Source organism: Aricia agestis, chromosome 5 (genome assembly GCF_905147365.1).
Source record: "Aricia agestis chromosome 5, ilAriAges1.1, whole genome shotgun sequence".
Classification (NCBI taxonomy): Eukaryota; Metazoa; Arthropoda; class Insecta; order Lepidoptera; family Lycaenidae; genus Aricia; species Aricia agestis.
In genome coordinates, this window is record NC_056410.1 from 8,644,343 (window position 1) to 8,656,998 (window position 12,656).

The following is a 12,656-nucleotide window of genomic DNA, read 5'->3' on the forward strand; positions in this document are numbered from 1 at the left end:
GTTTTTCTGCCTATCTATATGTCTAACAGATACACCTTTTCACGCTTGGCTGTTGAACCCATCTGGGTGGATATCGTTCATCCAGATGAGTTTAAAATATAAGAATAAACAAATAATTAACAATTAATATTAAAATAATATTATAGTAATGGTAGATACTCACGTTCGAAATTTTGTCTGGAGCCAGCGCAGAAGTTTCTTTAAAAAGAGGTGGTATATTTTCCACACTTTTAGGATTGTAAGCATTAGTATATTTTTTCAATGACTGCATCATGTATCTTCTAGAACCAACATGTCTCAACATTTTTGATGTGTGCATTTCAAAAAAGGGTTTAAGGAGGTTATTAATTACGTACCTTATTGGCTAACGTGTATTATGTTGATCTAATTGTTATTAAAACAGTTCCAACTTCCAAGATGCAATTTACCGACGTTAAATAATGAAGTTCAGAAATGTACATTTAGAATACCACAATTTAATGTTATCAAGATTTCAGAACAAAAATAATCCTTCCAAAGACAATTTGCGATTTTCTTTTGATTGTTGAAATTAAAAATTACCGCAGTGGTTGTTTAATTTTAATTGTTAATAATATTATAAAAATAATCATTTAAGACTTAATCATTCACAGTCATTCACAGTACATTAGTTACTGGAGTAATAATAAAAGTTAAATGATTTTTCGTTTTGAACGAATCTTTATTGCTAAGTACTTATAATATCAGAGATTCGTCTATCGTACTGTTACCATTTCGCTTCTCCGGGACACGATGTATATTCATCACTGACCACATTCATATTAAATTTGATATAATAATAAAAATAATATTCGAAAAATGTTCATAACTGGAATGCCTACCGTTTAGGAAACATAGAGCAAAATAATACATCGGATACTTTTATGTACCATCGAGGTAATTGATTCATATGCAGTTGACGGACCTACGTCATGTGGTCGGCTTATGTCAATTCGATGCTAGCTGTGATCGGTCGGATGGGTTTGACCATAAAGTTAATATACCTAGCGGAATAGAGCAACAATCTCGAGCTGTCAAACGACACCACAATTGGTTTTCATCTGTGTGAAAAATATGTGTACGTATACACTTACACAAGCATGATTGAACATGAATTCTATGAGATTAAATTGTCAATGTGCGGCACGTGCCGACTGGACGTCAAAAAAAGAATGCTGCTGTCAAGTATCACACGTCTCTTTTTACCACGCAGCGTTACTGATAGTGACATCTCTCTTGCTCAGGCCTTTGTTTCTATATTCCGCTAGGTATATTAACTTTATGGGTTTGACTTAATGCGACCAAATTACTTAGGTCCACCATCTGCCTAGGAATCAACTTTTCTGATAGTACAAACATGAATGTATACAAAAAAATAATAGTTTTTTTTATTTGAATGTTTTTCGGCTAGGAGAAATAAATTAATATACCTACATAATCATAAACAGAAATCAGCAGCAGAAAAATAAGAAAACAATTTTATTAACTTTTCCAATTGTAGAGCTCGTCCAGAAATACCTCTAAAAGTGGATTGCCACCCAAGTGGCGTATCTGAAACAAAAGAAAAGAAAATTAGAGAGTGAGTGAGCATAATGGCAGAGACCAGAATATTGGCAATAGTAATGAAGCATATTATTAAAAAAAATCGGCCAAATGCGAGTCGCACCCGCGCACGAAGGGTTCCGTACCATTATAGAGCAAAATAACCCAAAAATTTTGTATGGGAGCCAGCCTTAAATATTTATTTTATTTTAATTTTATTATTAATTATTAAAGTACACGTATAATTGAGGATTTTGGGAAAATTTAAAGTGCCTTTATTCTGTTGCCATTCCTGTTTCATCCACTCCACATTTGTTCCATAATTGTAGGAGTGCCAACGATTGGACGTTTCGGCCTAGCTAGGTGCATCTTGCTTTTCATAATATAAGGATTGGGAGTCTACCTGTTCTATCAAGTATGGCATATTATTCAATAAAGCAACCCTTCATACCTGTTTTCTCAAGTCAGCGTCGAGGTCGTGTAGAGTCCGCCTGGTGTAGTCCAAGCTGCCGATCTTCTCCAGCAGGGAGAGACAGTGCTGCTTGATTATACTGTCACTGGTGCACTGAACTAGAATACCTGATATTATGTACCTGTTCTCTCAAGTCAGCGTCGAGGTCGTGAAGAGTCCGTCTGGTGTAATCCAAACTGCCGACCTTCTCCAGCAGGGAGAGACAGTGCTGCTTGATTATACTGTCACTGGTGCGCTGAACTAGAATACCTGATATTATGTACCTGTTCTCTCAAGTCACCGTCGAGGTCGTGTAGAGTCCGTCTGGTGTAGTCCAAACTGCCGACCTTCTCCAGCAGGGAGAGACAGTGCTGCTTGATTATACTGTCACTGGTGCGCTGAACTAGAATACCTGTGTATATAAATGAGGGAGAAAACACTCATTATATTACAAAAGTTACAAATGATACAACGAACTTTAAAAAATCAGCCAAGAGCTAGTTAGGGGCGATTTCAACAAAGAAATGGAACGCTTTCAAAGCATGAACCGGTTCAAAACGTATAAACGCGATTATAACATCGAAATGCATTTCAGCAGCATAAACTGAACGCTTTCACAGCAAATCCGAATTTTATCTTCTGAACGCCCAAAATCCGAAGTTTAACGTCATAAAACCCGTTCAAGTCCTGTCATGGCGGAACGAAAAACATAGACAAAAGAAATGTCAAGATGACAGTTTTGACACATGCGTTTGTTAGTTTATGTACCTATTGTTTCTTGCTATTTTGTAGTTAAATTAATTTGAAAAGGCTTTAAACTGATGAAAACATGTAAAATAATCGCGTGACGTCACGTAAACTTAGATTTAATAATCGCGATCAAATTTAAGAAGTTTGCGAAATCCAATCGAAACAAAACGAGATTAACGTCGCAGCATGAATGCGTTCAATGGAAACTAAGTTTTATAAAACTATAAGAATTGCTCGTAAGATAAAGAGACAGCCTGGAGACAGATGGACGGACAGACAAACAGAGAGCAAGATCTTAGTAATTAGGGTCTCGTTTTATCCTTTGAGCACGGAACCTAACAACTAAGGTTAATAAATCAAAAAAAAGCTCATAAGTATGATATTATTTAAACAAAAAACATTACTCCTAATAGTCGGTCCCTCGCTGGAGTTGAGGCCGTGAATGAGCGGAAAGGTAAACCGGCCTTCAGTGATGTCTTCGCAAAACATTAAGTTTTTCAGGTCCTAAATAAAAAACGAAAAGCGATTAGTAGGTACCTCCATAATATTATCCATTATTATTTACTAATTATGTAAATGTAGAAATTATCGAATGCTTTTTTTAAAATGTGTTAACAGTTAACCCTAAAGAGTAGAGGTTAAACAGAGATTAACGAGGTAAGTATATAAAATATAATTGTTCCGTAAATCATAAAACATAATTTAATTGTTTTCATAATAATAATAATTTATGCAATATTATAATTACATATTAGGTGGTTTTACCATGAGCTCATGCTGATTTGATTTTCCTTCCAGCGCCTGAAATAAAACCAACAACGCGCATTATTATACAAAACAACAATAATGTAAACTCAAGGGGCTTCAAATAATAATGTAAAAATTATTGTTAAGTGTCGACTAACTAGACGAAAGAATTAGTAGAGAATAATTCTTGTTAAAATAAAGTATATGATGCTTATAATACACAGTTTATAATAGCAAGAACTACCTAGCAGTTATCTACTTATTTTTCTCATAGCACACGGCGTGAATCTTATAAGTATATAAAATTCTCGTGTCACAATGTTAGGCCCCGTACTCCTCCGAAACGTCTTTACTGATTATAACCAAATTTTATATGCATATTCAGTGGGTCTGAGAATCGGCTACTGGGTACTTATTATATTGATAAGTGCATTTGTTGAATAAATAATAGTAAATTATTACAACTCGAGACTGACGGCGACCATTATTTGTGCGACGGGACAGCAATGGACGTTGCCATGGTGAGTGGTGACATACTTAATATTTAGTCACTTCAATAAAATAATACGGGCGAAATACTTTATACTGGCAAAGAAACGTTTGCCGGGACAGCTAGTTGGAATATAATTTTATCTTTTATATTCCTATTTAGCCCCCTTAGAAACGGAATTATGAAAACCATTTTTACGTGATTCATCATACTTAAAAGGAATACGTGTGATAAATTTTAATTTTTTATCTCTAAGGGTTTGGCCTGTAAACATTCAGGCCAAACCCTGATCAACAAATCAACCTGCTTTGATTTATAATTCAAACAGCTTTCCTTTTAAAAATTATAGAGATTATCACCTCCAATTTCGTGAGATTAATATACTCGTCTCTGATTTGGTAATATAGACCCAAGGTGTTTAGCAGCTCATGATAGTCCCCTCGGTTTGCACTGAACGCCTGCATCAGGCCAAACTTTAATAACAAGTACGATCCAGTTTCTGAAAATTTAAAATTTTCTGAATTATTAAATTTTATTTCCTAAAAGCAGTGTTACTGCGGCACTCAGAGACGAATATTATCTTACATTATCTTACATCTTACATCTATACTACATATAAATATAATTGGAATGTCTGTTTGTAATATTGAAAAAACCGTTTTTTACTACATGCATATGAATGTACATACGGTACATATACCAAAATAGCACTTTTTACAATTTTTGTCTGTCTGTATGTCTGTCTGTTTGTTCCGGCTAATCTCTGAAACGGCTGGGGCAATTTTAAGGGGACTTTTTTTGGCAGATAGCGGATATAATAAGGAGGAACTTAGGCTACCTTTTAACCGACTTTCAATAAAGGATGAGGATATATTTTAAATTTTTATATTTGTTCATATTATATATTATGTAATTTCAACTTTCTAGCTAGCGCGATGCTTGAGATCGAAGTCGCGGGTAACTGTAATTAAATGAAAATTTTGACATAACCCATACATTATATATTTTATCTGTCAAACTCTCCATATAATTAAATGTCTCTGAGTGTGGCAGTTATTATACAAAAATCATTCTCAATACAATATATTTGAGCATCAACATGGCATGAATCTCGTAGAATTTTACTGCAGGACTGTCTGACTTGTATTTTTTATGACTCAAAACACGTGATTTGAAATGTAGACAAGATGCATGACTGACTGACTTATACTGACTATTTTTGACCGACTTCCAAAAAGGAGGAGGTAATACATTCGGCTGTATGTATCTTTTTTTGTATGTTCAACGTTGACTCAGCCGTTTGTGGTCCGATTTTCAAAATTATTTTTGTGTTGTATAGGGTTTAACTTGAATTTGGTACTATGTTCACAAAAGTGGTGATCTGATGATGGGACCCTTGAGGAATCGAGAGGACTCCTTGAAATTTGTATGAAAACGTATAGTTATATCAATTTTTTCTGAAGTATTCGAGGCACATGTTACCAAAAAGTAAAATTTCACACCAGGTTATACCCTGGATCCGAAGGTAACCCACAGAATTTTGAATCCTTATAGATACAGGTCCGGGGATTTTCACGCTGTTAAAGTCACTGAAAGCATAAGTCAATATATAATTCGTCTAAATCCCAACTATTTCTGTACACATTACAGTCTTCATTACTTTGAAGTCTGTACCAGTCCCAAAAGTTTCAGATATTCTGACATTGGCTGAACTCACGATTAAATTAGCTGGTACCGACTTCAAAATAATGAAGACTGCAGTATGTACAGAAATAGTTGAGATTTAGACGAATTCTGAAAAAGGCACTAAAGTAAGAGTTATTTAACACTTTTTTTAGTTCATATTACTATTGTATTTACCTTGGAAGTCGGTTTTAATTTTTTGTTAAAAATAATAGTTGTATGATTGAATAACATGTTTTTACGTAATTTATAACGTAGACAAAATGCTTGATAAAAAACTATCTACTTGTTTGACGTCCACCCAATAATGTTTGTATAACTATCGTACTTTTTATAACCATTGCCTTGTATTCATCTTCAGTTGGACAAACAAAGGCGTCCCTCCAGTAGAGATCTGCCGCAATTCCGTCTAAAGCAGACTTAACTTCCTTGCAATAAATATCAAAAACCTGAAATATTAAAAGTACAACGCGTTCAAAAATTAAACGTAGTCCAAAAACTGTATTTGACTTGAAGATTAATATACGTACTGCCGAATTTTGTAGATTTTTAAGCTTCTCAAGTGCGACGATCAAGCAGAATACGGAAGAATTGACTGACAATGGGATGCCGTAGATTCTGTCCGTGGAGGGCAGGTTGCGACGGTATTGAGTTCCGTCTTGTACGTCATCCAATCTAAAAAACAAAATATGTATGAGTACCTTTGCCTGCAGATTTCTAGCCAGTCGCCTCAGCTTAACTGTGCCTCGGCCCGGGTTATGAGAATAAAAAGAAGAGAAGAGAATTTATGTACTGCACGCTAAGGCGCCATCAAACTCCAGGGCTAACTTGGTTTCTTTGGAATTTGGATCATGGGCATTTTGGTATAAGTCTCAACAGAGATAAAATATATACCATTAGATAGCTCTTAGTGAGTAGGTAAAAAAGTTATATGGCGCCCAGCCCCTAGCAACTGTACTTTTTGAAATAATGTCCAGTCAACGTACAAGGCCGGCGTTAACGACGTAGTTTTTGTCGTCTATGTAGTACAACGAATCTTGACAAGCGCCCTATTGCTCATTAATGTACATGGGTATACCTTCCTAAAAATATACAATCCATTCCTGTTGAGCCCAATACCAGAGCCCATACATTTTTGCCCATCATCATTTTCAGTGAAACCAGCCATCGTCACCAAATCTGTGCGGAAGGCATCATTGAAGCGTCGACGCATACAAAATGTTATAGTTAAAAAACTTTAGGCAAATGCTTACAAAACAGCTGCTTGCACCAAGTAGCCCGCGGCCTCCATGATCACTCGGAGTTTGTCGTCAGGTATTTTCAGCCAGAAATTAAATGCCTCGGGTAAGTGTTGCATCAAAATTATGTTACTGTTAGCTTTCTTGATGTAATTGTAGGGCAGCAAATTTTTCTGTAATGCAGTTTTTAGTTATAGCCTCAGAGCAAGGATTCATAATAAGGCTGTTGCGTCCTCACTCTAATTTGTATAGATACACTACATAATATTATATAAGTTTTCTTTTCAAATTTCATTAAAATGAGACTCCAAAACTGGGATAATTACTATAGTTTATTAATCATTTTAAATAAAGAAAAGATGCCTTTAGATGTATATCTTTCTCTTTTACTCTAAACTCTAAGGCATGTATCCTGTGATGTTTTGTGAAACAAAGCCATCCCAATCCCAGCCTTATCGCATAGGTGAATATTGCACAAATAATAAAATAATAAGTACTTACATCAAATATTGTACTTTTATTATATCCTTCTTTCGTAATATGGAAATCTCGTGGCGATGATTGCATGAACATTTTGTTCACTCTAAACTTTTGAGTTAATAATAACTTTGCGATATTCATTATAGCTACTTACCTTAAATGAAATAGTTACGATACGGAATATAACAAACTGACTTCGAATTAGTAAGTAAATAATTCAGGCATTTTGTAAGAAAATGTTAATGCAATATTTTGCGTGAACGCAATGTCAATTTAAATAACATACATACATAGGTATAGGATGTTCCATTTTACGAGGGTATTTACACTGTACACGAGTTAGTTACAATGTGGTACATTAATTTTAAAAAGTATTGTTAATATTTTTTTTATTTAACAATTTGTTGCACTTCCAGTTTTACATGAAATTATACACAAAAAGAAAATCGCACAATAGGTACTGCTTACTCTTCCAGCAGCCCTACAGAGAGAAATTTGATGGGAAATATCAAAAAGGGTGTGCATAGATAAATATATAGATAACTAAATAAATACTTACACTCATAATTAAGATTAAATAATACAATACAAAATATAAATTATACTAAAATAGACTAAAATATACGATACTATAATTAATATATTATAGTAGGTATTAAATATTTAATAAGTACTTTACATTTAGGATTCCTTGTCAAGGTAGTGCTCTTTTAGTCGACTTTTAAAGACAGTAATGGAATGGCTGTCACGAATGGTGTGGGGAAGGGAGTTCCATAATCTAACTGCATGAACGGTAAAGGAATCGGAAGTTGGAGCGATGGGAGGGAAGGGATAGATTCGTCCTCACGTTAGACCTACACGAGGTGTCAGAAGGTCGCGAGAAGTTAAAACTATCCATTGATCGTTTTCGATCGTTGAGAAATAGGACTGTAGAGGATTTTGTAAAGGAGAGAAAGGATATGGGTATTCGGCGAAAACGAATTGGGAGCCAATGTAGTTGCGATCTAAAGGCTCTATAAAAAGTATGACATGGTCATACTTTTTATAGAGATTCTGCAACCGTTTCAGTTTTATAAATAGCTCTTCCGTAAAGTCCAAGTAACAACAATCAGCATAATCAAGAATAGGGAAAATAAGGGCCTGGACTAGAAGGAGTTTAGTGTTTAAAGGCAAGAAATTTTGAAGGCTCTTGCTCATGTGTAGAGAGCATTATTCGGCCATTCTCAGGTTTGGCATTATTTGCCTAATTACCGTTACCATTTTTTTTCTTCGCTTATTTGACTCAATAAAACTAAACTCAATAAAATATGAAAATAATGAAAGATACGTATACAATAATAAATTTGGCGTGGTACAGTTAATTATAGTTTTTTAGATAATAAGCCTTAAAATTTTTATGGGTACGGTAATTAGACAAATGTAAAATTTTGTGTAACGGTAATTAGAAAGCATTATAATTATATCTAAAACATCATAGAAAAACACTGATTAATAAGTTGCACATGTATAATTGTCACAAAAGGGGTAGAATTAACGATGTCCTATACAACCATAACCTGCCAATAGTAAGAAATAGACACTTTCAAATAAAATCTGAAAAATGAGAAAATCACAACAAATATTGTTTTAATCGGTAGATGTTTATTAAGATCCAGGTACGATGAACCTAAAAATAATTATATTCTAAATCTCTTTGGACAGAATAGCAACTCAAATCACAGCTTTTACAGCTCGAAATTTACTTATTTTTGTTTTCTCGTAATTTTACAAGTTCATTTCTATTTATGAACACTTATTTCTCGATTTTTTTTTCCATTTTTTCTTTTCTTTTTGTCTTTTGTAATAAGCTCTAAAGTTTAACTCATTTCTTTTTTAAGTTGCCTTCTTATGCCATTTTGTTGGAATTTCGCTGATAAGCAGTATTTTCTTTTATTAAGTATACCTTTCTTTCACTTTTTCCCTTGATCTCTGATATAAAACTGGGTAATGGCCTTCTTTTCTCCAATTTCTTCTCTGGTCATTCCCATCCAAAAAAAATTGTATATAATTTTATGAATACTCAGCATATAGATATCTAAATATTATATATATCACAAAGGAACTAACTGACATAGTGATGTATCAACGCACAGCCCAAATCGACTGGACTGGGCTAAAATCGTGTAATGTGTCGAGCTAGCGAACGGTCGTGCTCCACGTTACACACGCCGCAAATATTATTTAATTAATATTTTCGCGAATCGCGCGGCACTTTGCCGCTGCACGTGACCATGGCGCTCGTAGCAAACGAGTTGCTGGCGTTTATCCAGCACGCCATCGACACCATGGACGAGGCCAGCATCATGCAGATCTGCAAGTCCTCCTTCACCAGTGAGGAGATTTGCAAGGGGAAGCAGCTGCTGTATGAGACGCTCAGCCAGAGCGCGAACATGCCGTCGCGACGAAGAGACGGAACCGAAAGGAGCGTGCAGGACATCATCTCCCTGCTGAAGCAGACTGATCCAGATGAGGTACCGGCTTTTGTGGCTAAAGAGCTGCACAAGCTGGCGCCCGTCACGTTGGACCACGTCGACGTCGTCAGCCTATTGAAGGACATCAGGTTCCTGAAGGAGGAGCTGACCGGAGTTCGGGGTAGACTGCAGGCGTCAGAAGCTATCATTAGTGATCTACGTAATGAATTATCACAACTAAAAAGTAATAATTCATTATGTAGGTCACCAGCTGACGCCGCATTCGTCACTCATCGCCGAGGCGCACAAGCGATCGCGTTTAGCCCGTCAGCATTATCGGACGGGTCAATGAACGCCGCCGCTGCTGCCCCCGCCCGCGCTCCCCTCCCGGTTGCGCAGACGCCGAGTCCACAGGCGACTCAGCAAAACTATATTGAAAACTAGTGTTATAGTTATAAACTCGAGTGTAACTGATCACGAGTCTATTTTAGTAAATGTGTCCACCGAAAGTAAGCGAACTAAGTATAGCCCTTCTACTATTGAAAAGATTGATTTTTGTGGAGCTATAAAATGTGTTGAATCGACTGATTTTACTTTTATGACATCTACACAAGATGCCGAATCTCTTGCGGCCCGATTTGTAGATATATTGTCAACTGCTATTAAAACTAATACAAAAAGGGTTCAGGTTCCCAGACGCAAAAAATCGATAAAACCCTGGATAACCCCTGGCTTACTTCGTTGTATTCGTAATCGAGACAAAATGCATCTTAATCTAAAGAGGGATCCCCATAATGAAGTACTAAAAATTACCTATAAGAGGTACAGAAACTTTTGTTGTTCATTACTCAGAAGATTAAAATGCGAACATGATACATTCTTGTTAAAAAGTGCAAACTCGAGTAAAGAAACTTGGAATGCAATAAAAAATATAACTAATACTACTAGTAAAAAATCTCCAGCTGATGAGTTACTTACTAAACATAATACTATGAACGCGGTTGAAGATATTAATAGGTATTTTTCTAATATTGGCAAAGAGCTAGCTGAAAAAATTGTAGGGAATAACAACACTAGTTATAAGAATAATGTTTCAAATAGTTCTAATTCCTTCGTACTTATACCACCTGATGAGACAGAGGTAAATTCTCTCATCTCAAGCTTAAAAAATGATTGCGCCACAGGTTGGGATTCCATTCCAGCTCGATTTTTAAAAATGGTAAGGCATGTTATTGTTCCTCCTCTCACTGCTTTATTTCAAACATGCTTTGAAGAAGGTTGTTTTCCAAAAGTCTTTAAAAGGTCCTTGATTACTCCAGTCTATAAGAATGGGGCACGAGACGACAAAACAAATTATAGGCCAATCTCAGTGCTTACGGCATTATCCAAAATATTGGAAAAGCTACTTAATAAGAGGTTAATACAGTTCTTAAACCGATACAACTTATTGTCTAGCTCCCAATTTGGATTCAGAACTGGTATGTCAACAGAAGATGCCGTAAGTAGCTTAGTAGATTATGTAACCGAAAAACTTGACAGCAAACAAAAATGTCTTGGTGTTTTCCTCGATCTCGCCAAGGCATTTGATACAGTCTCGATACCCATTCTTGTGGATAAATTGGAGCGCATTGGAATAAGAGGTGCAGCTTTATCCATTTTTAAAGATTTCCTTAGCGGTAGGGTACAGAGAGTAAAGATTAATAATAATATTAGTTCCGATGCTAATGTAATTTTTGGTGTCCCGCAAGGCAGTGTCCTCGGTCCAAGTCTTTTCCTTCTTTATATAAATGATTTATGTAACATGAATTTAACTAAAAACAAGATATTTACCTATGCTGATGACACAGCTTTAATTTTCTATGGGGACACTTGGACTGAGGTTTACAAAAATGCCGAAACTGGACTGCAGAAAGTAGCTCAATGGCTTAAAGATAATTTACTCACTTTAAATATTTCCAAAACGTCGTTTTTACAGTTCCAAACTGTTAATTCACGCGTGGAAGACATAAATATTAAAATACACACTTGTATCGAAGAAAGCATTTGTACTTGCACCAATATTACAAAATTAGAGACTGTAAAATACCTTGGTGTCCAACTGGACTGTAAATTGAGCTGGCTTCCCCATATTGAAATTATAACCTCACGTACTCGTAAATTAATCTGGACATTTAAAACGTTGCGCTATGCCGCTGATTTTGAAACCCTCCGCACCGTTTATTTTGCGCTAGCGCAATCAGTAATAAGTTATTGTGTATGTGTATGGGGTGGAGCCTGCAAGTCATACCTTATTCAGCTTGAAAGAGCCCAAAGGTCTTTACTTAAAGTAATGACTTTTAGACCCTACAGGTATCCCACCATACTTTTATATAAAAAGTGTGAGCTACTCACTATTAGGCAGCTATTTGTTTATAATATAATAATCAAACAACATGCTAATACCCCTTTCGATCCACAAATTTGCAGAAACAAGCGTCGTATACCAAATATACTCCCCACAGTTAATTTTCGCACAACACTTGCAAGGCGACAACGAGCATATCTTTCAACTTTTCTCTACAATAAAATTAACAAAAAATTTAACTTCTATCCCCTTTCTCTTCGCGAATGTAAATCAATTATCAAGACCTGGCTCTTGACATTAAACTATTGTGAGACAGAAGATCTTTTTAACTAATGTAATAATATACTTAATATAAATATTGGCTGTGTGTAGGTAGTAGGTACTTAAATTCATATCATAATGTATTTTGTGAACTTAATAGTATTATTTATTTTTTGAACATCTATATTTATTTATTTATTTA

The 12,656-nt window shown here is 35.4% G+C and overlaps 1 protein-coding gene across 1 annotated transcript; it reads right to left on the bottom strand.

Annotated features, from left to right (window-relative positions):
• Positions 1–2,114: 2,114 nt before the first annotated feature.
• Positions 2,115–11,977, bottom strand: LOC121727083 (geranylgeranyl pyrophosphate synthase-like). The gene is made up of 9 exons (XM_042114760.1): positions 11,936–11,977; positions 6,935–7,092; positions 6,212–6,356; positions 6,010–6,130; positions 4,358–4,497; positions 3,527–3,562; positions 3,166–3,265; positions 2,296–2,423; positions 2,115–2,240 (listed from the first exon to the last, which is right to left on the bottom strand). Exons 1-9 carry the CDS (start codon positions 11,975–11,977, stop codon positions 2,115–2,117), a joined length of 996 nt encoding a protein of 331 aa, XP_041970694.1.
• Positions 11,978–12,656: the final 679 nt, after the last annotated feature.

Coding starts and splice junctions, on each gene's coding strand:
- LOC121727083 (XM_042114760.1), bottom strand. CDS start 11,977: ATGGGGAAGCCAGCTCAATTTACAGTCCAGTTGGACACCAAG. Junction 4,498..6,009: donor CAAGGCAATGGTTATAAAAA/GTACGATAGTTA, acceptor TTAAATTTTCAG/AAACTGGATCGTACTTGTTA. Junction 3,563..4,357: donor TTAATCTCACGAAATTGGAG/GTGATAATCTCT, acceptor GTTTTATTTCAG/GCGCTGGAAGGAAAATCAAA.